Source organism: Cupressus sempervirens, chromosome 9 (genome assembly GCF_028749045.1).
Source record: "Cupressus sempervirens isolate cs-2001-9-10 chromosome 9, ASM2874904v1, whole genome shotgun sequence".
Taxonomy (NCBI): domain Eukaryota; kingdom Viridiplantae; phylum Streptophyta; class Pinopsida; order Cupressales; family Cupressaceae; genus Cupressus; species Cupressus sempervirens.
Window position 1 is genome coordinate 505154708 of NC_143126.1, and position 25977 is coordinate 505180684.

The following is a 25977-nucleotide window of genomic DNA, read 5'->3' on the forward strand; positions in this document are numbered from 1 at the left end:
GTAAAATATAATTATCCATTAAATCATAATTTTTTTTAGATATATGCATTTAAAAATATACATAAATCTATTTTCTATTTTACAACTAAAATATGTATTCATTTTGAAATATAAGTTTATATATAGAGTATTTAGAAATTAATTATTAGTAAACTTAGATAATATAAAAAATTGTAAAAATATTTTTAGAATTTAAATAGTCAAACAAAGTGAAATGTTGCATAATGTATATAATTGGAGTCTCTTGTTGCATGTTGTCATTAGGTTCATATGATTAAGTCTATAGAAGGGAGAGAGAGGTGGGTGGGGGAAGGAAGAGAGAGTGAGAGGGAGGGACAGAGGGAGAGGGGGCGAGGGAGATACTATAATTTTATTTTCTTGATACTTTTAAAATTTGAATAATCAAATAAAGTGAAACCTAAGACAATGAACGAGGAGGTGGAGAAGTCAAAGGAGTAGATAGATATGAGGAAGAGGGGAGGAAGAAGAAAATGAAGTAAGAGGAAGAGGACAAAGGTGAGGAGGAAAAAGAGGTGAAGGAGGGCATTAGAAGAAGAAAAAGGAAATGGAATTGAAAAAAATGAGTAGAAAAAGAAAAAGAAGAGGAGCAAGACTAATAGGGAAAGAAGGTGAAACTAGAGAAGGACAAGAAGGAAAAAGAGAAGAAGAAACAAAGAAGACAGATGAAAAAGATCAAGAAGAAGAGAAAGAGGAGGATAAGAAGAATATAAATAATTGGAGGTGGTCTGCATAATATATATATAATTTAACTGTATCCTATGTGCTTTTGGTAGATCTCTCAATTGCATGTTGGTCTGCTCTTGTCATTCTTACTTGGAAATACAAATAGATTCATATGATTAAATTGAGAGATAAAGGAGGAGGAAGGTGTTGGGTGATGCGACGCGCTCCCCTACCCACAGGTGGTTAATTATGTGGTGTTCCATGTTCACTAACAGTCATGGCTTTTGGTGCAATGGCAAATGGGCCCTACAATTGGTATCAGAGCCTGGTTTTGGCTTGGTCATGGGTTCAAATCTCCTCAGTGCCTTCCCGACCTGCGTAAGCACTTGGTATGCACGTCGAGGGGGATATTGTTGGGTGATGCGATGCGCTCCCCTGCCCACAGGTGGTTAATTATGTGGTGTTTCATGTTCACTAACAGTCATGGCTTTTGGTGCAACGGCAAATGGGCCCTACAGAAGGAAGGGAGAGGGAGAGAGATTCTTAACCCAAGTGACCATGTAATGTAGAAATTTATAAGTATGATGAAGTACAATTATTGCTGGACATGTCCACAATGGAGAATATAATGAAAGGCTTCACATTCTTCAACCAAATGCAACAAACGGATATATAAAAAAAAATCAATTCACCATGATAGGCATTCTCCCAGCATGTGCCCATTCAGCTTCTCTGAATCAAGGTAAAGTGATCCGTGGTTACATAATTAAAAGTGGACTTGAGTTAGACGTGATTGCTGGAAATTCCGTCATTGATATGTATAACAAGTGTGGTAGTTTAGGTAGTTCACGAGAAATGTTCAACAAAATGTTTCAAAGATATGTAGTTTCACGGACCTCAATTGTTTTATGTTATGACATCCATGGGCAGGGTGAAGATGCTCTTGCTCTTTTTTCGCAAATGCAAGAGATACATCAGGCCAGACTTCATCACAGTCATTTGTGTTTTGCGTGATTCTAGTCATGCAGGTTTGGTGGAAAAGGAATGGAAATATTTTGAGTGCATGAATATAGATTATGGCGTCGCACCCAATACACAACACTATGCATAATGGATGATCTTCTTGGTTGAGCAGGGCCTCTAGATGTAGCAAAGAACTTAATTGAAAAGACGCCAGGTAAACCTGGTGTTACTGTGTGGGGCCTTTTCGTGGCGCCTGACGAATTCACCACAACACCTTTCACATACATTGATTGAATAGGGTTTATTTCTAAGATTGTCAATAGAGAAATAACTGTAAGGGATTCAAGTCGTTTCCATCATTTCAAGGATGGCTCATGCTCATGTGGAGATTACTAGTGACGTTTATGTTAATGACAACAGAAATTGGAATAAACATAATTTCTGTATTTCGCCTTCCATTTACTGTTTGCAAGTAAATGTATTAAATTTGCCTTACTGATGACCTGCCAGAACACTCCGACCACAACCAGTGAAGCACTCTATGATCCACGACGCAATTTTTCCAAGCTTACGAATGAAGTCAGTTCTCAACATTCATAGTGTTTAGTTGCACAATGCATCTAAATTGGCAATATAACTGGGTGATTAAGCTGGATAGCCCATGACACAAAAGACGACTGTAATTTCATCTTACCAAACTCGAGAAAACCATATTATAAAAAGTGTAAGGCGTGAAGAAATATGGAACTAGAAAAGTCACATCATCAAATTACAATGAATGCCATGAAAAGAATAATTCAGTAATTACTTAATGCTATTACACTCGATCCATTTGGGATGTGATCGGTAAGACGAAATGAGCTTCAAAACTAGACAGGTGCACCTTGAGTGATGAGTTGCATCAAAAACCGAATTTATGAAAACGAATTAGTGTGCCCTAAAGTTGGATTCTCGGTTACTATAGAATCATCAATTAACCAGTAATTAGTTTTGGTCATGTAAAGCCCCTCTTGGCTTCTTTCTTTTTGAGGATTGGTTGTTCTTGAATTGTAAATCGACAACAACTTGGCTTTTCAGTTGTGGATATCATATAATTGTTATTGAGGGAGTTCAACTCTGGTACAATAAACAAGGTCTTTATCATAAACAAAATAGGCCTAATAAACTTAATACATAATACAAACCCAAGATTCTTCCAAACCAACTATTTTATCCTTTCCTTCACGAAAATATTCAATTACTCACTCATTTCTTATTTTTAACTTTTATTTGCTTTCTAGTATAGTGCTGATGGATATGATGAAAAATATACGATATCTAACCTTCATATATTTCAACAATTTCCTATCAATTGTCTAAGTGTCATTCAATTTGGCAATTCCATCCACTGGATTACATGATGCCTTAATTGCCCAGTCAAGTATTTGTCATTTTTCTCCTTTGGAATTTACTAATTTAAACCTCTTCCATACTAGGCATTCAGGTAAACTCTTTATGTTTCTCCTTTGGAATTTATTTATTTAAACCACTTCCATAATTGCAATTGTTCTTTTGAGCTTGCATGATAAACACATAAAGATTAAAAGCATTAATCATTAGTCTATTGTAAATTGTTTTTGAACAATGTTAGGTTGAAGATTTTAATTGAAATAGAGATCTTTATCTGTAATGGGCACCCCTGGATGTCCCAAAAAACTAAACCAAATTGCTGAAAGGAATTATGTCAAACAGTTTGCATTCAACTTCTTATTTCTCCGTTTAATGTTTTAAACCCCTTATAATTCCGGAAATCAAACATTTATTGTTTGTTGTGTTTCGTGCATGGAATTGGTATCATACAACATAAACAAGAAAGCAACTACAATGATATGCAAAGTGGAAATGAACTGCTGCTAATAAAATGTTATTTTTCGAATTCATAAAATCAAATACATAGCAGATTTATGAACTCACTAATTACTTCAGCAATATTGTCATAATACTCCAGCCCATGCTTACGAACTTGCTGCTACAATACTTTGTCCTCCAATCAGTCCACTACCTTCATAATACCATTCCCTCCAAGCGGCATAAGCGTCACAAGTAGTGAAGAAGATATGAGAAAAATATCAAATCTGCCTGTAGCAGGAAATGCAACTAAACTGCCTGATAATGAAGCCAATAAGAAAGAATTCCAAAGGCCAAACCCCAAAGGAATGACGTCTAGAATGTTACAAGAGAGGATAGACGTCCTCAAATGCCAAAAACAAAGCTGCAACTCACACACCAATTTCTTCTCATATTCAACCTGCCTAATGAAGCCACAGATGCTTCCTTTTATTCTATTCCCACGGGTCCACTCAACTCATATGGGCAATGTGGGATAAAAGATGTGTAATATAAAACATATATTAAAATACCCCTTATGTCTCCCTTGGGTACACATCACCATAAAATAAATATTAAAGTAACACTTTAATATTTTACAATTAAATTAGACGTTACTTTAATAAAACTTCAGGCATTAAAATGTATTAGCAATCGAACTCCGAATAATGCGAGTGATAGCTCATCGGAAAGCTCTAACCGAGGAGTATCGAATCCAATCACCAAAATTGACCTGCACTGTGTCCTGCCGACTTACTAAAAATAGTAAGTATGCCTGAAACTGAGTAAATCAACTTCGTTTTGGCCCAAACTGAAAATAACTAGGCCAAAACACTCCAAGATCCCATTAAACCCTTCGTTAGCCCTCGGGACTATGTAGAACAAGGCTAACGCACACACACTTGGTCAACTGCTAAAATGGGGACATTACAGTCCGCCCCCCTTGAAATTGCTTGTCCTCAAGCAATCTCAGTCCAGCCTGCTGAATAACCTGCTCACTCTCCCATGTAGAATCTTCCTCCGGCAGGTCTTTCCATCTGACCAAATACTCCTTCACTATCCTGCATCTAAGCTTCCTCTCTCTGGTATCCAGAATAGCCTCAAGTACTAACACAAGCTTCCCCTCCTCATCCAAAGGGGGTAAATCTGCAGAAGGCACTACACTCTGACCAATGGCTTTCTTAAGCCTAGACACATGAAACACATTGTGCACTCGATTGCCTTCTGGAAGCTCAAGCTCATAGGCGACTTTGCCCACTTTGCGAATCACCCTGTATGGACCATAAAATCTAGGTTTCAACTTTTCAGCTCCGATCTTCTTGAGCGATGACTGTCTATATGGTTGTAGCCTCAAGTAAACCATATCCCCTACCTCGAAGCTGCGCTCTATTCGGTGCTGATCAACATACAATTTTTGTTGATTCTGGGCCTGTTGTATATTCTCTTTGAGCACTTTCAGGATGTCCTAACTATCCTGCAATAAGTTTTTGGCTTTGGGCACTCTACTGTCCCCCAAAACTAAATCCATGAAGCTAGGTTCTTCATAACCATAGAGTGCCATGAAAGGAGTCATCTTGATGGACATATGATAAGTGGTGTTATAACAATACTCTCCCATATGCAACCATCTGATCCAAGCCTTTTGTTGTGTAGTTACATAGTTCCTCAAATATCCTTCCGCCCATTTATTCACAATCTCTGTTTGCCCATCTGTTTGCAGATGATAACTAGTGCTAGGTGTAAGATCTGTACCACACAACCTAAACAACTCTTGCCAAAAAACACTCATAAACTTACTATCCCGGTCGCTGACAATGAATCTGGGCAACCCATGTAACCTGAATATCTCTTTAAAGAAAAGCTCTGCCACCTGTGCTGCTGTGTAAGTGGACGAAATAGCAATGAAGTGAGCAAACTTCATCAAGCGGTCCACCACCACATAGATGCAATCCCTTCCCTGTACTCGTGGTAAACCAGTGATGAAGTCCATCGAAATACTTTCCCATTTCCTATCAGGAATGGGCAAGGGCTGTAATAAACCTGCAGGAAATGTGTGTTCTCCCTTATTCTGTTGACAAACCACACACTCCCTGACATACCTCTGAACATCATCCTTGAGCCCTTTCCATGAAAACCACTCTCGGATCTGCCTGTAGGTCTTGAAGACCCCCGGATGTCCAGCTGTGGGTGCATCATGAAATGCCTTTAGTATCGCCTCTCTCAAATGTGATGATGGAATCAAATAAACCCTGTCCTGAACTCTGATCAATCCATCTATCACCTCATAGCGATCATCCTGTATGGTACCTGAAATCAATCCAGAAGCCCAAGCATCTCCGACATACTCTGCTATAATCCGATCTCTCCAATCTCCTGAAATCTCTGCCAGAGCACATAAGTGAGGTCTCCGAGATAAGGCATCAGCCACCACATTTTTCTTACCTTTGACAAACTCTATGTCAAAGTCATAAGCCTGCAATTTAGTCACCCATTTTTGTTGCCAGTCATTAAGATCACGCTGGCTCATGAAGTATTTAATACTGTTGTGATCAGTCTTGATCACAAAACGTCCACCTACCAAATATGATCGAAATTTGGCCAATGCATGCATTATGGCAAACATCTCTCGGTCATAGACAGAATAACTTTTCTCAACTCCTCGGAGCTTCCTACTCTCGAATGCAATGGGATGCTTCTCCTACATCAATACTGCTCCAATCCCATCACCAGATGCATCACAATGAAGCTCAAAAGGCTTCATGAAATCCGGTAGAGCTAGAACTGGACATGAAGACATTACCTGCTTGAAATGCTCAAAACACCTCTGTGCTGCCCCTATCCACACGAAGGCTCCTTTCCTGGTAAGATCTGTCAAGGGTGTAGCAATCTGTGAGAATCCCTTAACAAACCTCCTATTAAAACCACATAAACCAAAGAATCCCTTAAGCTGTGTAAGGTTTGTGGGAGTAGGCCATTCTACAATAGCTCTAATCTTTTCGGGATCAACCCGAACGCCATCTGCACTAATGATATGCCCCAGGTAAAGGAGCTCAGTCATGCCAAACTCACATTTAGATTCCTTGGCATACAATGACTCTCTCTCCAGAATAGATAACACCTCCTCTAGATGATGTAAGTGCTCCTCCCAGGTATTACTGAAGACCAAGATGTCATCAAAGAAGATCAAGACAAATCTCCTCAGCTGCTTCCTGAATACCTGGTTCATACAACTTTGAAATGTAGTAGGTGCATTGGTTAGACCAAATGGCATAACCATGAACTCAAAGTGGCCATAGTGACATCGGAAGGCTGTTTTCTCAATGTCCTTTGCTCTCATCCTGATCTGATGGTATCCGGATCGCAAATCAATTTTGGTGAAGAAGCATGCCCCATGCAACTCATCAATCAGCTCATCAATCCTAGGAATGGGATACCTGTTTTTAATTGTTTTCTTATTCAGTGCCCTGTAATCGATGCACATGCGCATCGTCCCATCCTTCTTCTTTACCAATACTACTGCTGAAGCAAAAGGGCTCTTACTGGGCCTGATATGCCCCATCTCCAACAAATCCTTAATCGCCTTCTCTATCTCATCCTTGTGTTTCTTAGGATGACGATAGGGAGTAATCATAACTGGTTTGGCTCCCTCCTCGAGCTCAATAACATATTCCATCCCTCTGTCAAGAGGAACCCCATGAGGAATATCGCTAAATACTTTAGCGTGTCTATCGAGTATCTTCTGGACATCTAGTGGATGAATCTTTTCTTGTGGCTCTGGTCAAGTTGGCATAATGTGGCACTCTGCCGCCCACTCTATGTCATCATGACGAAAAAGTCTCTACATTCTCCTCAAGGACACTATTCTGCAACCTCCATCTGAAAGCCCTCTAAGTACCACAGTTCTCCCCTCATGCTTGAATCTCATCTCCAATTTCGCTAGATTGAGTGTGAACTCAACTAGTGAAGCCATCCATGTCATGCCGAGGATGACATCATAATCTCCCATGTCCACAACATAGAACTCATCCTCCAACTCGTAGCCATCTCCAAACCTGATGCGAAGATTAGATATCTTCCGAGTGCATAATAACTTATCACCGTTAGCCACCATGACTCTAAACCCATCATGCTCCTCTGTCTGTAACCCTCTCCTGGCTACCAACTGTGCATCTATGAAGTTATGTGTAGCCCCAGTGTCAATAAGAGATATCACTTTCTGCCCCTGGATAGTACCCCTGACCTTAAATGTGATTGCCTTTTGGGCCCCTGTCAAGCGTGCCAACGATCTATCATCCTTAGGAATGTTGCTCTCCTCTATAGTGTTACCCTCATCTGAATCGGAGTGCTGATCCTCCCCTTCTGACTCTGACTCTTCTGCTAAAAAATACTCCATTTGATTTGCCGTAGCCTTGAGAGAACATTTATGAGATAAGTCCCAAGGCTCTCTACAATGGAAGCACAGCTTCTTCTTTCGAAGTTCATTCAAGGTTTCATTGTCTAGTCCTTTTGATCCTTCTTTGGGTTTGCTATACTCTTTCTGAAATGATTTTTTGTCTTTGTCCTTGCGGTAGGAAGAATATGTTGAATGGTTTTATCCTTTGTATACCGAAGGGGCTAAATCTCGTGCCTTTTTAGTTGCTTCAGCTAACGTGAGTGGATCATGTCCCTTCACCCAACCTTGTAATGGATTAGCAAGACCATCACAAAATAACACCACCAATCTCCTAGGAGAGATATCAGTAACAAGTACAGACAAGCGCTGAAACTCGGCAATGTAAGCATCCACAAAACCTGACTGTTTTAACTGTGCTAGCTCCTTGAAATGTAACTCGGGATCCTTAGTGTCAAATCTCCCAATCAATGTTTCAGTGAATTCCTCATAGGATGTAATCTGATTATGCCCCAAAGTCACCATGCCATGATGCCACCATTCATGTGCAATGCCATCCAAGTGCATAGCCGCATACTTGATAGCCTCCTCCTCAGGCATAGGATTTAGCTGCAAGTATGTATCTACCTTCTGCACCCAAGCTCGTGCAGTCATCTTCCCTGAAGCATCATAATAAGGTAAAGAAAGCTTTCCAACTTTCTTCCTCAGCTCAAAGTTTTGATTCCTCCCTCCTGCTTTAGGCATGTGTCTCATCCTCAAGTCCATATAATCTCTAAGAGAAATATCCGCCTGAAACTCTAGTCCACTAGCCTCCCAGTCCCTCCTGAACTGATCCTGTAACTCGGTAATCTGCGGTTCGTTTACTAGATGAACTGGATCTCTCAGTGGAAAAGTGGGTAGAAGAGGTCTCGAGCTCGCAGTCCATGCTGGGCGTGCAACGTGTCTAAAGTTATCAGCCTCATTCCCATTATTGCCGTGTCCATTATTACCATTAATGTTATTCTCAGGACCATTGTTGTTGCCTTGGCCTTCATGGTTATTGTTTCCCCCGTTGTTATTGTTTCCCTCGTTGTTATTGTTTCTGTTGTTGGCATCACCTGGATTAATATTGACACCCATCTGTCTAGCCATGAGCTGCAACATCATGTCCATTCGCCTATTCTGCTCCTGCTGCATATGCTGCCCCTGCTCTAATGTATCCAGTAACTGTCGGAACAGTACCTCCTCTTGATCTGGACCAGCATTTCTGCCTCCGCCTAATCCTGTATTCCTGTCATCTCGATCACCCATATTATTGTCCTGATCACAGAATATCTCCTCTGTGTCTATATGGTTGAATTCAATGTCCCCCTGCACGGATGTACTAGACTGTTTGCTTTGCAAGTCTAAAATCCTATTTTGTCTTGCTCTGGTATCGCGAAAATTATAAGACCCCTGTCGCATGCTCAAACATAAATGCTTAGCCTGTGTTTTTCACTTACTTTTTCCCTCTATCCGGCTGTTCCAAATTCCCTATAAGACCTCCACAGGATGGCAGGACTTATAGCTCTGATACCACTGTAATGGGCACCCCTGGATGTCCCAAAAAACTAAACCAAATTGCTGAAAGGAATTATGTCAAACAGTTTGCATTCAACTTCTTATTTCTCCGTTTAATGTTTTAAACCCCTTATAATTCTGAAAATCAAACATTTATTGTTTGTTGTGTTTCGTGCATGGAATTGGTATCATACAACATAAACAAGAAATCAACTACAATGATATGCAAAGTGGAAATGAACTGCTGCTAATAAAATGTTATTTTCAGAATTCATAAAATCAAATACATAGCAGATTTATCAACTCACTAATTACTTCAGCAGTATTGTCATAATACTCCAGCCCATGCTTACGAACTTGCTGCTACAATACTTTGTCCTCCAATCAGTCCACTACCTTCATAATACCATTCCCTCCAAGCGACATAAGCGTTGGACAAGTAGTGAAGAAGATATGAGAAAAATATCAAATTTGCCTGTAGCCGGAAATGCAACTAAACTGCCTGATAATGAAGCCAATAAGAAAGAATTCCAAAGGCCAAACCCCAATGGAATGACGTCTAGAATGTTACAAGAGAGGATAGACGTCCTCAAATGCCAAAAACAAAGCTGCAACTCACACACCAATTTCTTCTCATATTCAACCTGCCTAATGAAGCCACAGATGCTTCCTTTTATTCTATTCCCACGGGTCCGCTCAACTCATATGGGCAATGTGGGATAAAAGATGTGTAATATAAAACATATATTAAAATACCCCTTATGTCTCCCTTGGGTACACATCACCATAAAATAAATATTAAAGTAACACTTTAATATTTTACAATTAAATTAGACGTTACTTTAATAAAACTTCAGGCATTAAAATGTATTAGCAATCGAACTCCGAATAATGCGAGTGATAGCTCATCGAAAAGCTCTCACCGAGGAGTATCGAATCCAATCACCAAAATTGACCTGCACTGTGTCCTGTCGACTTACTAAAAATAGTAAGTATGCCTGAAACTGAGTAAATCAACTTCATTTTGGCCCAAACTGGAAATGACTAGGCCAAAACACTCCAAGATCCCATTAAACCCTTCGTTAGCCCTCGGGACCATGTAGAATAAGGCTAACGCACACACACTTGGTCAACTGCTAAAATGGGGACATTACATTATCATTGATTTTGCTGTCCACTGAAATTGACATAATACTCATGTATTGTGTTTAGAACTAGAGAAGATATTAATGAGGTAACATTATTTGAAAAGATGTGTCATGTGAAGAGTCATGTGTTTGAAATTATGAAAAGATTTGTTTTTAGAAATTGAAGAGATCTTACATTGTGATATGAGATTCTCTCACTTCCATATATGTGTGATTACTTTGTGTGGATAAACAATTTTGAATAAAGTGGAAAACATTGTACCTGGACATCTATTAGGAATAAATCGAGATATTTTTCTCGCACAGTTGGGTTCTTCCCCTTCAAGTGGATAGATTTTTATAGGAAAATCTCATGTCATTTGTGCATTTATATTCTACTTTTCTTTGTCCCATAGAGATTTACACCTATATCGAGCCCCCTATCACTCCACCAATTGTAGTGCCCTGAGAAATCATCATACACAAATCTTAGGGAATGACTCTAAAAAAAGAAATAGCTAACACAGGCAACACTAAAAGATGGGATTAGCATCCACTACTTTGAACAGACTAAAGACCTTAGATGTATTAAGTCTCCAACATTCCTCTTTGAAATATTTGAAAAGATGTGAAGCTACCCATATATGGATCTATGGAAAATTGGAATATTGGAAAATTTCTCTGCTTCATTCTAATAAGTCTATATCGTGTCAATAATTATATCCTTGGTGATTTTATAATCAAAATATACTGACTCATAATCAAAATCGGCTAAAACCTTGCACTGATAGGTGCTAAGTGCTAATTATTAAGCTATATATCTCTTTGTGTGAGGTGGGGCTGTGCCGAAAATTTTACTTGATTAACCAAATGCGTAGGTCAATTATGTTTACTTTTGTCTCAAAATTTCTAGTTGGTGTGAGGTGACAGAACTGGTATGAATTGAAATGTTGAATGTGCGAGCAAAGCGACTCATTTTAGTTGTGGTCGTGGCACAGTTTGCTAATCAAAATATTCAGAGTGTTAGTTAAAGTCTACTAATTTATTCTCAACGGAACCGTTCAAAATGATGTATTCCTTTCTGCGGCATCCTACGTGTTTTGATACACACCTATAACAAAATAGTACAGGTGAATACTAAATTCAATTGTCGTGCTTGCAAATGTAAAGAAGTAAAGGTGTACGGAATCACTTCCTATACTAATTTTTGAGAAGATGATTATGTAAATTTGACTAACTATTTCAAAGGTCTTAAGAAATGCATAATAACATAATCAAAATAACAATAAACACATAATAGAATGATTACCATGGGGAAACCCTTATGGAACAAAAACTCTACTCTCCAAAACCCACACAATGTAAGATTACAATACACTTGCAATGCAAGTTCTTACAGAAGTGCACCAGCATTAACACCAGTTTTCCAAATGAACTGGATGATTCAAACACCTCCCCAAGCCCTCTTTTTTTAGTGATTTGCTACTTGAAAACCATTTGTGGTTTTACAAAACTATCGGCCAAAATCATAGGCAAAACAACCATGCCACATGTTACCACTTATAATTTGTAACTCCGAGAATACCAGTTTCGTTCATAATTTTGTGCTCTAGTTTAGACCCCCATAAAAAATTGTTTACACTCTAAAACTAGCCCTTCTACATTGGTCTATAAATTAGACACATTTTTAACAATTCATATACATTTTTCCAACTCATAAACATGTGCTTTCTAGCATTTTCCCGAAAAAAACCTAAAATTGAGACACAATTCTCAACAGCAAATCCCTTCCCGACAAAATCGAAGATAATTCTTTCTCTATATAATCGATTGCTGCCCAAGACAGAATTACAGTTGTTCTCGCTGTGCTTTCTTATTCTTCTTCCAATTCAGAAGCACCAAATACAGTTAGCATCTCTTCAACGTTCTTCTTCACAGATAGATAAAATTCTGTTTTGGCGGCGATGGGGAGAAGTCGTTTTATCGCGAAGAGTACATTGGTGACGGCGTTATTTCTCATGAAAAAATTATTGGGCGGCGGTATTGAAAGTGCGGGCGCACGTAGAACACTGAGGCACAGATACGTATCAAAAGCCAGTCATTCCAAAGAGGGACATCGTCAAATTATGACACATGATGATGAATCAGGATTAGGGGTGAACCGGCGCCTGTCAAGATCCAGGCACAGCCCACCAGTTGGTCACATGCAGCTCACGCGACCTAACCACAGAATGAATACAATGAAGGACAAACAAACTTCAGGGCCAAGCCGAGGAGTTGGTCATGCTTTTATTATTGATGGTGGTGTGAAGAACAGTTGGAGATCAGATAAACTGCCTTCTGGGTCAAGTCCTGGTATAGGACACTAAAAAATAATTGTATAGCAACAAAAACGATGTGTTGAGATACAAACTGCGTGGAGCTAACTGTAATTATTGCCCTTTGAGAGCAATTTTAATAAATTTGAATGAAAACAATTTGTTTTTCTAAATTGTAGGATGGTTATTACAAAGAGCCCTTAGCACTTAGGGTACCTGTAATTAAAATTAAGCTAAAGTATGTGAAGATCTAATCATTATGTTATTAGTTCCTATAAAGCAAGGTACTGATAATTTCTAAAGTTGAAAAGGGCAATTATTTTTTAATTAATTTTGTGTCAGGAATTCCTATTTTGCAATTGGCTAAAGGCAATCATGTCAAAGATTAAAATGTTTTATCTTTCCACCAAAAATTAGAAAAAATAGTTTTCACAAACTTCTTTCAAATTCTCACGGGAACTCTATTTTTTCAGAAACTTCTTTCAAATTCTCACGGGAACTGTAGAATTTCCATTACTTCCAATGGCTTTTGTTGTGTGGGTTACGCCCTGTGAGCTATTTCTTCTCATAGGAAGCGTTTGCTTTGAAAAGTAAGGTTTATAGCAGGGTAAATGAGAGCATACTATACAAGTTCGTAAAACAACATTTTTTTACAGAAGCCTATTTTATTGGGTGAGGCTATTTAATTTATTGAAAGTTCTATTTATCTAACCATGACCACTCCTCCTGCTTCTCAATTCAAGGGTCGTAATTGGTAATGTGAACAATTTAGGGGGGAGCGGGAAAGGCAAAACCAACTATTGCATCTTGCCCTACATGCACTGTAGTCACCCCCCATTGATATTTTGTTGCAAATTTTGTTTGCATTGAGTGCCACCAAATATTTGCTTATTAAGGGTTCAGATGTATAGTTTATGTGCGACTGATATCTGAAGGTTTTACCCCTGCACGTTTAGTTTTTTATTGTTGGACATTGGATTTGCTGAAAATGTAATCTGTATTTTTTAGTCCCATTGAGCTGCTTTTATGGACATTGGTCAGTTTTTGACATTTTGATCATTTATGAACATTAATATGATCTCTTTCTTTTAGTTGATTAGACAAGGTAAAAGAAAGAGACTACTCTCGCCTCTATGTCCTATATATATATATATATATATATATATATATATATATATATATATATATATATATATATATATATATATATACACAATGCCCTAGTCTATATGAAGCAGATAGTAAGATAAGCTGAGTCAATTAGGAACAAAAATTGGGTGCGTAATGAAATCTGATATTTCTAGTCGACCATGCCAACAAGGATAATTGAATGGGTATACAGTATACATTCTTCTAATTATTCAGAATTTTGTCAATGTGGCAGCAAAGATGAACTCAATTGACATGTTGTGATGGCGTCTTGAGCAAACTGGGACGTCCCAGCACTCTCAATCATTTTCATTGGATACCTGGCTAAAGCACCGAACTCCAAAACAAATACAAAATACTATTTATACATTTCTCTCACAGATTTCAAAATAAATATTAAAAAATATAATTATACATTGTCTCACAGATTCCAAAAGTAATATTACTAATAGTAATACTACTTATACAGTGCAAGGGGCTGCACCTCTTCAACAGTTTGTTATAGCTCAAAAATTATTCAACTAATGTCTATTTTTAAGCTGAGAGGCTTTCTACAATGGCAACAATCTTCAATGTAAACATTTTCCATTTTCAAAAAAATTTGAGTTCATTTACATGTCAGAAAAACAAAATAGAAATATCTATTTTTTTAATTGTTATGATTTTTTTTAAATTTATACATGGTGAAATAAATCATTGTCTAAATTTGATTTGCTGAATTTTCTAGTATTATAAAATTTCTATTTATTAATATCAACGCATAGAATACTCGCTTATTTTACAAAAAAAATTGAATTAAATTTTTAAGTATGCTAGTATATTCTTCTTTGACAACGAAATAAGTGGACATGCCAAACAAGGAGCTTATTAAATTGAATTTAAAAAATAAAATTGAATGCACGATTTTATAATACAAACTTTTTTGAATTAAATTCTTAACCTTATTTCAAAATTCAACGCGAACAATAAATAAAGAATTGGTTTAAAAGATATGAAGTTTGGAATTTGTATTATTAATAAACTTATCATATACTTTATAATATTAAAATAAAAAGACACAAGAATTTGAACAAGAAATTCATTTACTTTTTTTTTTGTATTAATCATTGAGAGAGTAAAAAGTATCAAAAACTACAATAGAAGCCCAAGGGTAAAGAGAAAGCCCAAGGGAGCGAAAGTATAAAGATCTCATGATATGCAACAAGATAAAAGAAAAAGACATGCATAGCTACAAATGCTAAACAAGAACATCATCACAGTCCTCCAACCAGGTCATCCATCCTTGCACTCCTTCCATCCAAATAACTTTTTTCCTATCCAAGCACTGAGCATACATATCCAGCTTATCATAAGAAGGAGTACCAGTGCGTCTAATCTCTTCAACCAAGCTGCCCAAGGTTCTGTCAAAGGCATTTTTTTCTTCTAATATATTAGCCATCTCATATCCAACTTTCATCTCATAAATGAACATCTCAGCATGCCCATCCTTAAGGAATCTCATCAGCTTATCACGTTCCAAATTCATAATGCAGCACACTTGAGAAGCAATTTTAAAATGGGTGAGTTCTCTATAAAACCCAGTAAGACTTCTGTCTGTGCCTTGAAATTTGGCTTCATTTATACATTTCCAAATGAACCAAAGAATGAAAGATGAAAGAATATGCCAGAAAATGTTAGAATTTTTTTTAGACCATGTATAAAACTAGTAATGATATCAATAATGTAAACATTTTTGGTTATAGAAAAATCAAACATTAACCAAATTTCTTTAGCAAAAGTACAGTCAAAGAAAATATGCCTCATGGTTTCAAGAACTCTGCAAATAGAACAAGTGTCAAAATCATCAAAATGATTTCTAACAGGAAGCTTATCAAGAAGGAGTTGCCAGTTAAAACACTTAACCTTAGGCGGAATAGGAGACTTCCATAATTTATCAAAGGATTTCTACCAATTAGTAGTGCTAAAGTTGCAATACCAAATTTTATTAACATGATTAATAACAAAATTATTAGAATTAAGAAAATTATATATGTCTTTTGCTTTAATTTTTGTCAGCAAGGTCCCATCTTTCCATCTGAAGGAAAGTTATCTATGTGAATCAATATCAGTATCTCTATGGAGATTTAAAGAATTGCAAGCATTCTTGATAAGATTATAAGTTCTGATTTGAGAGTCAGGAAGGCCAAACCTGGTAGAAAGATTATGCCAACTTATAAGAGTATCCTGTTCCATAATATCCATAATACATTTAATCCCCTTAGAATTCCAAGCTCTCGCAGAGCAACCTTTAGTAAGAGCAAGAGGCTTATCTAGATTAGTGAGGTTGCACCAAATAGAACGTTCCCCTAGAATGAAATATTGGTGATCAAAGAAGGTTTTATCAATGTAATTTCAAACAATTTCCCAAGCCTTCCAAATGGATCTAAAGACCCAGGTCCCTTGAATAGAGACAGCAAATCGGCCAGCCACTAAGTCATAGAAGGGGAGATCCTTCTAGGATTTGGCATGCTTAGGGGCCCCACATTGTATATTATTCTTGATAAGGACTTTCCAAGGCTCATCACCCTCCAAAGCCTGAAAGATCCATTTCGAGGCAAGAGAAACTCCTTAGAGTCTAAGATCTTTAAGTCCAAGACCACCAGCTCTTTTGTCAAGATTACACCAATTCCATTTCACAAGATGGGATTTTCTGCTGCCTCTACCATCCAACCAAAGGAAGCTGTGGATGGCCTTTTGAAATTCATAAATCTGGTAGTTGCTAAACATCCAAGTAAAGGCATAGTAAATACTATAGGAGGAAAGAATTTTTTAACAGACTTGAACCCTTCCAACGAGAGAAAGATTCTTATGATTCCATTTATTAATTTTATAAAGGATCTTATCTTTGACCCAATTCCACATATCCTTGAGAGAAGGGGCAATAGAGAAGGGGATGCCAAGAAATCTGTCAATCTTATTAGGTCCACCCCAAGTATAACCAAATTGATCCAGCTAGTTAGGGGGATCAGTTTTCCATCCCAACATAATAGACTTAGCATTAGAGATACGAGCCTCAAAAGCAGTGCTAAATATTTCAAACTTTTGATTAAGACAATAGATATTATGCTGTGAAAGTTCCAAAAAAATAGAGGTATCATCAGCAAAATAAATGTTCAACAACTCAAAATTGTCAGGAAGGTTAATTTCATGAACTTTAGGCGAAAGGGAATTATCATGAAGGAGGTAGAAAAGGGCATCAGAAGCAATGACAAACAGAGTAGGAGCAAGAGGGCAGCCTTGCCTGATGGAGCATGAAAGATTGATAGGTTTAGAGAAAGCACCATTAATTTCAATAAGAGTAGAGGCATCAACAAGCAACACCTTAACATAACTACAAAAATTAGGAGGAGATCCAAAAGCTCTTAACATCTTGATAACAAAGTCCCATTGAACTCTATAATAAGCCTTTTCAAAGTCCATAAGCAGCATAGCAGCTTCTTGATTAGAAGTCTTAGTCCATTCCATAGCTTCCCAACTAGTGATTAGGTTCTCCAAAATGTGCCTACCTTTAATGAAACTAGTTTGAGTGGGGTAGATAAACTTAGGAAGCACCTTTTCAAGCCTAGTGGCAAGCAAGAATTTAATAAGAAACATTAAGCAGAGTAATAGGTCACCAATTCTTGATAAGGGCCTTGTCACCAGACTTGGGAACAAGTTTGATGATACCAATATTTATAGAGGACCCCAAAGAGCCATTATTGAAGGCTTCAGTATACAAATTATGCAAGTCTTGAGAAACCCAATCAACATTAGATTTATAGAATTCAGCAGGGAGCCCATCAAGGCCCAAAGCTTTATCATCCTTGAGTTTACGGATAGCATTAGCAATCTCCTTATGAGAGACCATATTTTGGAGCATGAGAGAGTCTTCCTTAGTAATCTTAGTGGGAATAAGGGTTAGACAACGATCTCTAATATCAATAGAGTTAGGAGAAATCTTAGAAGAGAAGAGATTAGAATAAAAATCCCAAAAAGCATTCATAATGTCATGAGGTGAGAGAATTTCTCTACCATCAACAACAATTCTATCTATTCTTTCCTTCACTTATTTTTGCTTTAGAAGATTTAAAAAGAACTTCGATCCTTTATTTTCAAATTGAAGCCATTGATTTTGGGACCGAATTGAGGCTCCTTTAATCTTAATACGTTGATGCTTCCTAAGTGTATCCCTAGCATGGGAGGCTTTCTTAGCCAGAGAGTAAGAAGTAGGATGATTCTGAATGTTGGTTTCCAGAGAAAAAAGATGCTCAGAAAGTGATTTCTCCACTCTTCTAAAGTCTTTGGTCTTTTTTTGACCAATGGTTTGAATTTTTTTTTGCCACGAAGAAACATTTGTATTCCATCTAGTAGTGTGGGAAAGGTGCTTATTATTAAGATTGAAAAGTCCAACCATTTTTATGGCAATCAAAACCTCTTGATCATTGAGCAGGGAAGTCTTTAGAATGAGTTTCTTATCATTAGGGGCTAATAAAGGGACAACATTTCTAAGATTAATAATAGCATAAATGGATGAGTGATTAGAAAGGGAGGAAGGATGAACAACAACTGCAGGTGAAGAGAGGGAGGAAGAGAAAGAAAAGATGTCACAATTAGCATATATCCTATCAAGTCTAGAGTAAATATGATTGGGACCCTATTGGAAATTACACCAGGTGAATCTTAATCCAGAATTGTTGCAAGGATGATCAAGAATAGGATCAAAAAGATCAAAATGATGCAGGAATCTATCCCAATAAATCTTCTCTGACCCTTTCCAATTGAAGGGAGCACCTCCAAATTTGTCAAGGTTAGAAGCAATCATATAAAAGTCTCCTCCAATGATCCAGGGGATGTTAGGAAGGGAAGTCATCCATTCCCATAACTGATTTATTTCTTTATAATCATTGGAGGCGTAAATAGTACAGATCCCAAAAGAAGAGTCATTATCATTTATGACAACCTAGGATACTCTATTACATGGAGAAAAGCTCGAATCATGAATATGATTAGACCATTTAGGATGAAGGAGAAGGGCAACACCACCCTTACCTTTTGAGTGATTAGAATAAAACTTAATAACATCTTTCTAGATGTGATCTAAAGCAAGATCAAGGGAAAAATCAACTGCTTTGATTTCTTGCAACATCAAGCAATCAAGATAATTATGCATGCTAACCAACTTTTTCATAATAAACTTGTAATCAGGAGACTCAAGGCCTCTCATGTTCTAGGATAAGATCTTCATTAGGAACTAGTATTGCTAGTTCTAGTAGAGAGACAAGCTAGGTCTCCATTCTTTTTTTAATTTTTGGATCACAGGGGACTTCCCTTCTCTTTGGAAGAAGGAAGCTTAGAGATCTCATCCTCACCATCATTGAGTCCCTCATAGGTCTGACCCATGGAATGATCCATATTAGAAGGGGGACAAATGTTGTTAGAAAGGGGGTTAGCATAAATAACTTCTATCACAGAAGTATCCTCAATTTCATTTAAGGTTGAGAACAAATTCTTGCATGAAAGATCCTTGTTGTTATACTTCCCTGAGATAGTAAGGTTAGGAGTAGGTTCTAGCCCTAGATCTGGAGGGATAAAGGATCAGTTATCTAGCAAAGCAACATCAGGATTAATATAATCCCTATCCTTATTAAAACTTTGAGGAGCATTTTCAAGCAATAGAATAGGACTAGGGTTAAGAATTTCAAAAGGGTCTATTCTAGCCTTTCGAGAGCAATTTTTTTCTAGAGCCAGTTGTTGGGCATTCTTTCGTCTATGTTTCCTATCTATGACCAATTGGAATTCATCAGCGCAACCAATTTTATTTGAACTATCCACATTAGCGGCATGTTGTGGGCCAATAGGTGCTGGAGAGGTTCTATCTTTAGGTCATTTGAAAGAATGGATTATTATGTGAGTCACCAAGAAAATTTAAATCACCTTGAAAAGGGTTCTTTGGAGGGGGGACCGAGTGGGAAGGTGAGGAAAATTGAGCAGTGTGGGATGGAGCATTGTCATCTCTAGAATTTGAGGCAGAGTTACCATCAGTGCCTAAATTAGGGTTAGGGGTTTTGAATTAGTGAAAGAGTTTTTCTTGCTGGAAATGATAAGACAATCTTTCCTCTGGTGTCCCTCCCTTTTGAAAAGAAAATAGGCATTAAGCCCTCCTAGAATCTCAATAGGGCATGAATAAATTTGGTTATCAATATTAACCTTTAAGTCCATAGGGATGTCAATCCCAGGTTTAATGGAGATTAAAGCCCTTGCATCAAGATTGGGAACTAGTCTAGCAATTTGATCGATCCTGAGAATCTTACCAAATTCCTCAAGACGCTGAGGCAAAAATTTCCACAAAAAGGGAGGAACATTTTTCAAAATCAACCACCTAGGGCACGACAAGGCTAAAATCTCATCCTCAACAGCTTCTTGAGTTCGGGGTAAAGCCTTAAATGAGGTTTTACCCACCATCCAATAATGTCTATTTAGGGCTTGTACCTGAGACTTGTGGTTTTGAAAGAAAATGATAAAAAGCCTAGGCTAAATTTTTATACAAAAGGAGATTTTTAAGCCCATTTTAATATTCCAAACACTGTTAAACCAGTCAAAAAGAAATTTGCAGGGCGCACTTATCTATATCAACACATGCAAGAAAAATAACAGTATTTGAGAGTCGAACCTTTTAAAGAGCAATTTCCTCATTGCATCATTTGGAACAATGAAATCATCAGTCAGGGCAGAGACAGGAGTCTTACCATCTTCGACTCGTCTATCTTCCCTAGGAGTCTTAATAAATTGAGTAGTTGACGAAATGCTTTCAAAGGCTGGGGCAATAGTTTCAGTGAAGGATTTTCTAAATGCTAGAGCAAAAAACCCTCCAATAGAGGTTGGCGAAGTAGAAGACAAATAGGTGAAGGGGGTTTGGGTAGTTAAAGCATTAATGTTAGGGGCTTTGGGGAGTCATTCGTCCAGTGGTACTGGATCCATTAGATCTAGTGCACACACAAGGGAAAACACAGAACAAAATTAAAAAGTCAAAATAGTAAAACAAAAAGGTAGAGTGTACAAACCACGTGGAGGAGAGAGAATATCCTCCACCTCACAGCAGATCGGATGATGCCAACAGCTAGAAAAACTCCTTTGCTAGAATAAAGCTACCAAATCAGAAAAAGCTCGCAAAGTTCGCACAGATCACATTCAGACCGATTCGCAATTCACCCTCTTTGATTTCCTTCTTTTCAAAATAATTTTCTTCAACAACCGCTAAGGCATGCAGGTGTTTCATGGAAGATTTAGCTTTGAATACATTCTTCTACTTTGGAGTGACTAAATAGGTTAAATTCTTCGTTGACAGTTCCTTGGAGCGACTGAACTGGTTAAATTATTTGTTGACAGTGTCTTCTTGGTGAGCCTCTAAATTTGCACATTCAGGATCCAATTTGAAACCTTTGATTCTGATCTAAAATGATGAATTCAAAAAAGTTTGGCCATCCAAAAATCTCAATGCAGAGCTCATTCCAATATTCAAAAGTATTTCAGATTGAAATTTTTTCATTTACTTTTTTTCACTAAATTCTATTTTCTTAGCATGCATAATATTTTTAGCTTTTTCTAATCAATTTAAATAATAGATTAAAATTTTATACAATTTAGATTTTTTGAATTTATTTTGAAAAGGATATTATTGCACTTGTAAAATTATAATCATATTGTTATTATTGATACAATAGTAATATTATATAATTATTTATGTTGTATTTATATCTACAAATTTTATTTTAATTGTTGGTTTAATCATGTTTTCCATGTCATGTTTCACCTTGTAAAACTTGATCAAAAAAATCCATCATTTGCATTATGGACTATCAATGAAATTCTACAAGTATTGTCCCATTACTAAATTCTTGCATACGCAAAGTACCACCAAGGACAATTTCCCAATATGTTAGAATTCTCTCTACAAAGCTTGGCATCGAAGACTTAAAAAAAAATTGAGTAGTGAAGTATAAGAGTGGTCTTCATAGATACATTCAGACTAAAATGGATTTATTGAATATATAAACATTACCCAGTGCTTTCAAATATGCATAAAAACTTGAAGAGAAGTTCAAAGAAAGATGAAGGAGGGAAAACCCAATGAACAAAAAATGGAAAGGTGAAGGTAATAAGTCAATGGGAAAACAAATATCCAAGGAACCATCTCCAAATTCACTAGCAAAGAACACATGGTGGGTAAAGAAAATAGGACAAGAATTAGGTATGTGGTGTGAAGTCTATAAAAGTCCCTCTCATAATACTAAAGATTATAAAACTATAAAGAATTTAATGATGGAAACCCATGAAGAAGCTATTGAATCCAAGATGACAGAAGTTGGAAAACAAGAAGATGAACAAATCATTGAGGCTGACCCATATGGCACTGTAGCCACTACAAAGGTATTTTCTTGTGATGATGGAGAGAGATTATTCCATTCACAAATGTGGGTAGGAGGAAAAGCTTTACATTTTATTGTTGATAGTGGTAGTCAAAAGAATTTGATATCTTCTAAGACTATAAAGAGATTGAATCTAAAGACAACAACACACCAACAACCATATTCTATGGGGTGGGCAAGCCAAGGATGAGACATTCAAGTAAACAAGCAATGTCATCTTTCACATTCCATAAAACCATTCAAAAATGATGTGATCTATGATGTAGCTCCTCTTGATGTCTGCGATATTTTATTGGGGCAGCCATACATATATCAAGAACATGGATTATATGAGTCAAGACCATGAAGTGTGAAAATCAAATTAGGTGGACAAAAGTACCAAATTCTAGAGGTAAGTTTTGCACACTCTACATCTTTGATTAGTGCAAAATAGTGTAGAAGGTTAATAGTCTAGACTAGTATATTTGTACAAAAGAAAAATGTGTATGATTCTCATTCCATGGTGTCCATCGCAAAAAAACAAAAAGATCAATGGATAAGATTTTAGAAAAATATCAAAAGGTATATAGTAGATCAGTTCTAGAGAATGATGAGATAGAAAGGTAGATACAAGAATTAATTCAAAAAGGACATATCTGCCCAAGTGTATCTCCATGTGGTACTCCAATTGTTCTTGCAAAGAAAAAGGATGGTACATGGAAGATTTGTATTTATTACAGATTAGTGAATAATATCACTATAAAAAATAGATACCCAATTCCTTAGATAGATGATCTCTTAGACCAGCTTAGAGGGGCAAAATTCTTCATTGAAATTGACTTGAAATATGGGTACCATCAAGTACGAATTGATCCAACAGATGTATGGAAGACTTCCTTTAAATCTAAAGAGAGACTATTTGAATGGTTGGTGATGCCTTTTGGTCTCATAAATTCCTCAACCACATTTATGAGGATGATAAATGATGTTCTTAGGTCATTCACTAACTCTTTCATAGTTGTATATCTAGATGATATGCTAGTTTTCAGTAAAACTTGGGAAGAACATCTACAACGTGTGGAACAAATACTTTCTACATTACAAAACCATGGACTCTATGCAAATAAAGAAAAATATTATTTTTGTATGCAAACTATTAAGTACTTTGGATATGTTATTGATAGTAAGGGTATTCATGTTGATCCTCAAAAGATCCATGTAATTAAAGGTTGGCTTACAGCACTGAGGAATATCATCGAGATGTGTAGCTTCTTGGGGTTAGGTAACTTTTAGCAAAAATTTGTGTCTAGATTTTCACATTTGTCTTGGCCTTTGAATCATTCATTATGGGGAGGTATGAAAGTGAAATTCAAGTGGACAAGTGCTCAACAACAAGCATGTGAGGAGTTAATACAAAGGTTGTGTTCTGCACCAGTTTTATCTCTTCCTGATTTACATTTCAATCTTTTGAAATAAAAATTGATGCATCAGAATATGCATTGTGAGTAGTCCTCATGTAACATGGACATCCAATTGCCTACCATAATGAGACTTTTTCTAAAATAGTGGGTAGATATCCCACCTATGAAAAATAACTATATGATATTGTTCAAGCTTACAAGCAATGGAAACATTATATATTGAGAAAGGAGACTATCATCCACACAGATCACAAACACCTTCGATTTTTGCAAACACAAGGTAAATTAAAACATGATAGGCATCAAAGAGGGTCAACTAATCTTCAAGAATTTCATCTAAACATTCCTCATAAGAAAGGAAGCACCAATAAGGTAGTATATTTTTTGAGTAAGCCTTCAATTGTAGGAATAAGTACGGTATTAGAATCATGTGGTCAACAAACAAAAAATTGGGTCCACTTGTATGGGCATGATAATGATTTTTTTGCTGTTTATACTCAGCTAGTGGAAGGTAAGCATGTGAATGATTTTTACTTGCAAGATGGAATGCTCTATCACTTTTGCCAAATCTGTGTTCATGAGGAAGAATGGAAGAAGTTAATATGGGAAGCTCACTACAGTAAGGTTGCTGATCATTTTGGAATAGGTAAGACTACTGCTATACTACAAAGATATTTTTACTGGCCAAAAATGAAAAATGATGTGATGAAATACATTCAAGCATGTACAACATGTGCCATTGCAAAGCCTGCAAATCGTAAGATGGGTTTACATTTACCACTTCCTATTTCAAACAAACCTTGGCATTCAATTTCAATGTATTTTATGTCTAGTTTCCCTACCAAAAAAAAATGGGCATGATTCTATATATGTTGTACTTGACAAATTTTTTAAAATGACAATCTTGGTGGCTTTTAGAAAGGAAATCTTTGTTGAAGAAACTATAAAAATCCTTTTTGATCATGTTTGGGTACATTTTGGGATACCAAAAAGTATTATTTTAGATAGGGATAGTTGATTTCTTAGTAAATTTTGGACTTCACTATGGGCAATGATGGACACAAAACTAAAAAAGTCTACTGCTTTCCACCCTCAAATAGATGGTCAAACAAAGGTTTTTAATCAAATCATTATTCAAATCCTGCATATGTATGACTCTAAACATTCTCATACAATGGATGAGAGCCTTCCCTATGTACAACATAACTATGATAGGGCAATTCATAGTTTGTCTCAGATATTAGTGCTTAGCACCAATAAATGTCTCTATTCATGTTATGCACCCTGACTTGATACCATGCTTGGATAAGGAGAAGGAAAAAGAAATGAAGTTTATTGATAGAATTTATCATTTTTTGTAGCAAGTTCATGAAATTTTGGAGCAAACTACTAATAAGTATAAATAGAGGCATGATGAGCATCAAAATCCTCATAATTTTTAGGTTGGGGATAAGGTATGGTTGCATTTCTAGAAGGAACACTTACATAGCCCTCATATGAAGTTTTTCCCTCTTTTCTATGGACCCTATAATATTATAAAGTTGGTGAAAATGTACTTGAACTAAACTTGCCTCCATTTTTGGGTATTCACCCAGTCTTCAATGTAGAACTATTGAAGCCATATTTCCCTCCTTTACTAGATATTGGAAATGTCGCTAAAGAAATCAATCATATAGAACTGAATCTAGAAGTTGTTAATCCACTTCAAAGTGATCAAATTATGGAAGTTTTCATGAAGAATTTGAGGAAGTAGAAAATTTGTTTGTATCATGTGGTAAAAGTAGGACAATTTGTTCAACAGGGAAAATGGCTTACATGTGACCAAATCCAGCTTCATTTTCCACATTTGATGCAAAGCATGGATGAAATAGGGCCCATTTCCTCTTGAGGAAGGAATGATCAAAAAAAATTCTAGGATGACGCAAAGGATGTTGGCACAAGAATACATTGGAAAACATGAAAATCCATTTTTTTGGTATTTTCTAAGTTCTAGTATTTTACATTTTTTGAGGCTATGCTTAGGACTTTAGACAATAAATGTAGAACTCTAGAAGATCTTTCCAAAAAAATTGGCAGCTCGTGATTTCGAGCTACGAG

General features: G+C 36.7%; 1 protein-coding gene across 1 annotated transcript; it reads left to right on the forward strand.

The window, feature by feature from the left end:
* Positions 1-1377: 1377 nt before the first annotated feature.
* LOC149539552 (pentatricopeptide repeat-containing protein At5g56310-like) lies at positions 1378-1941 on the forward strand. Its single transcript, XM_089802590.1, has 3 exons — positions 1378-1511; positions 1615-1712; positions 1820-1941. The coding sequence occupies exons 1-3, from the start codon at positions 1378-1380 to the stop codon at positions 1939-1941; spliced, it is 354 nt and encodes a 117-aa protein (XP_089658716.1).
* The last annotated feature ends 24036 nt before the right edge of the window (positions 1942-25977 follow it).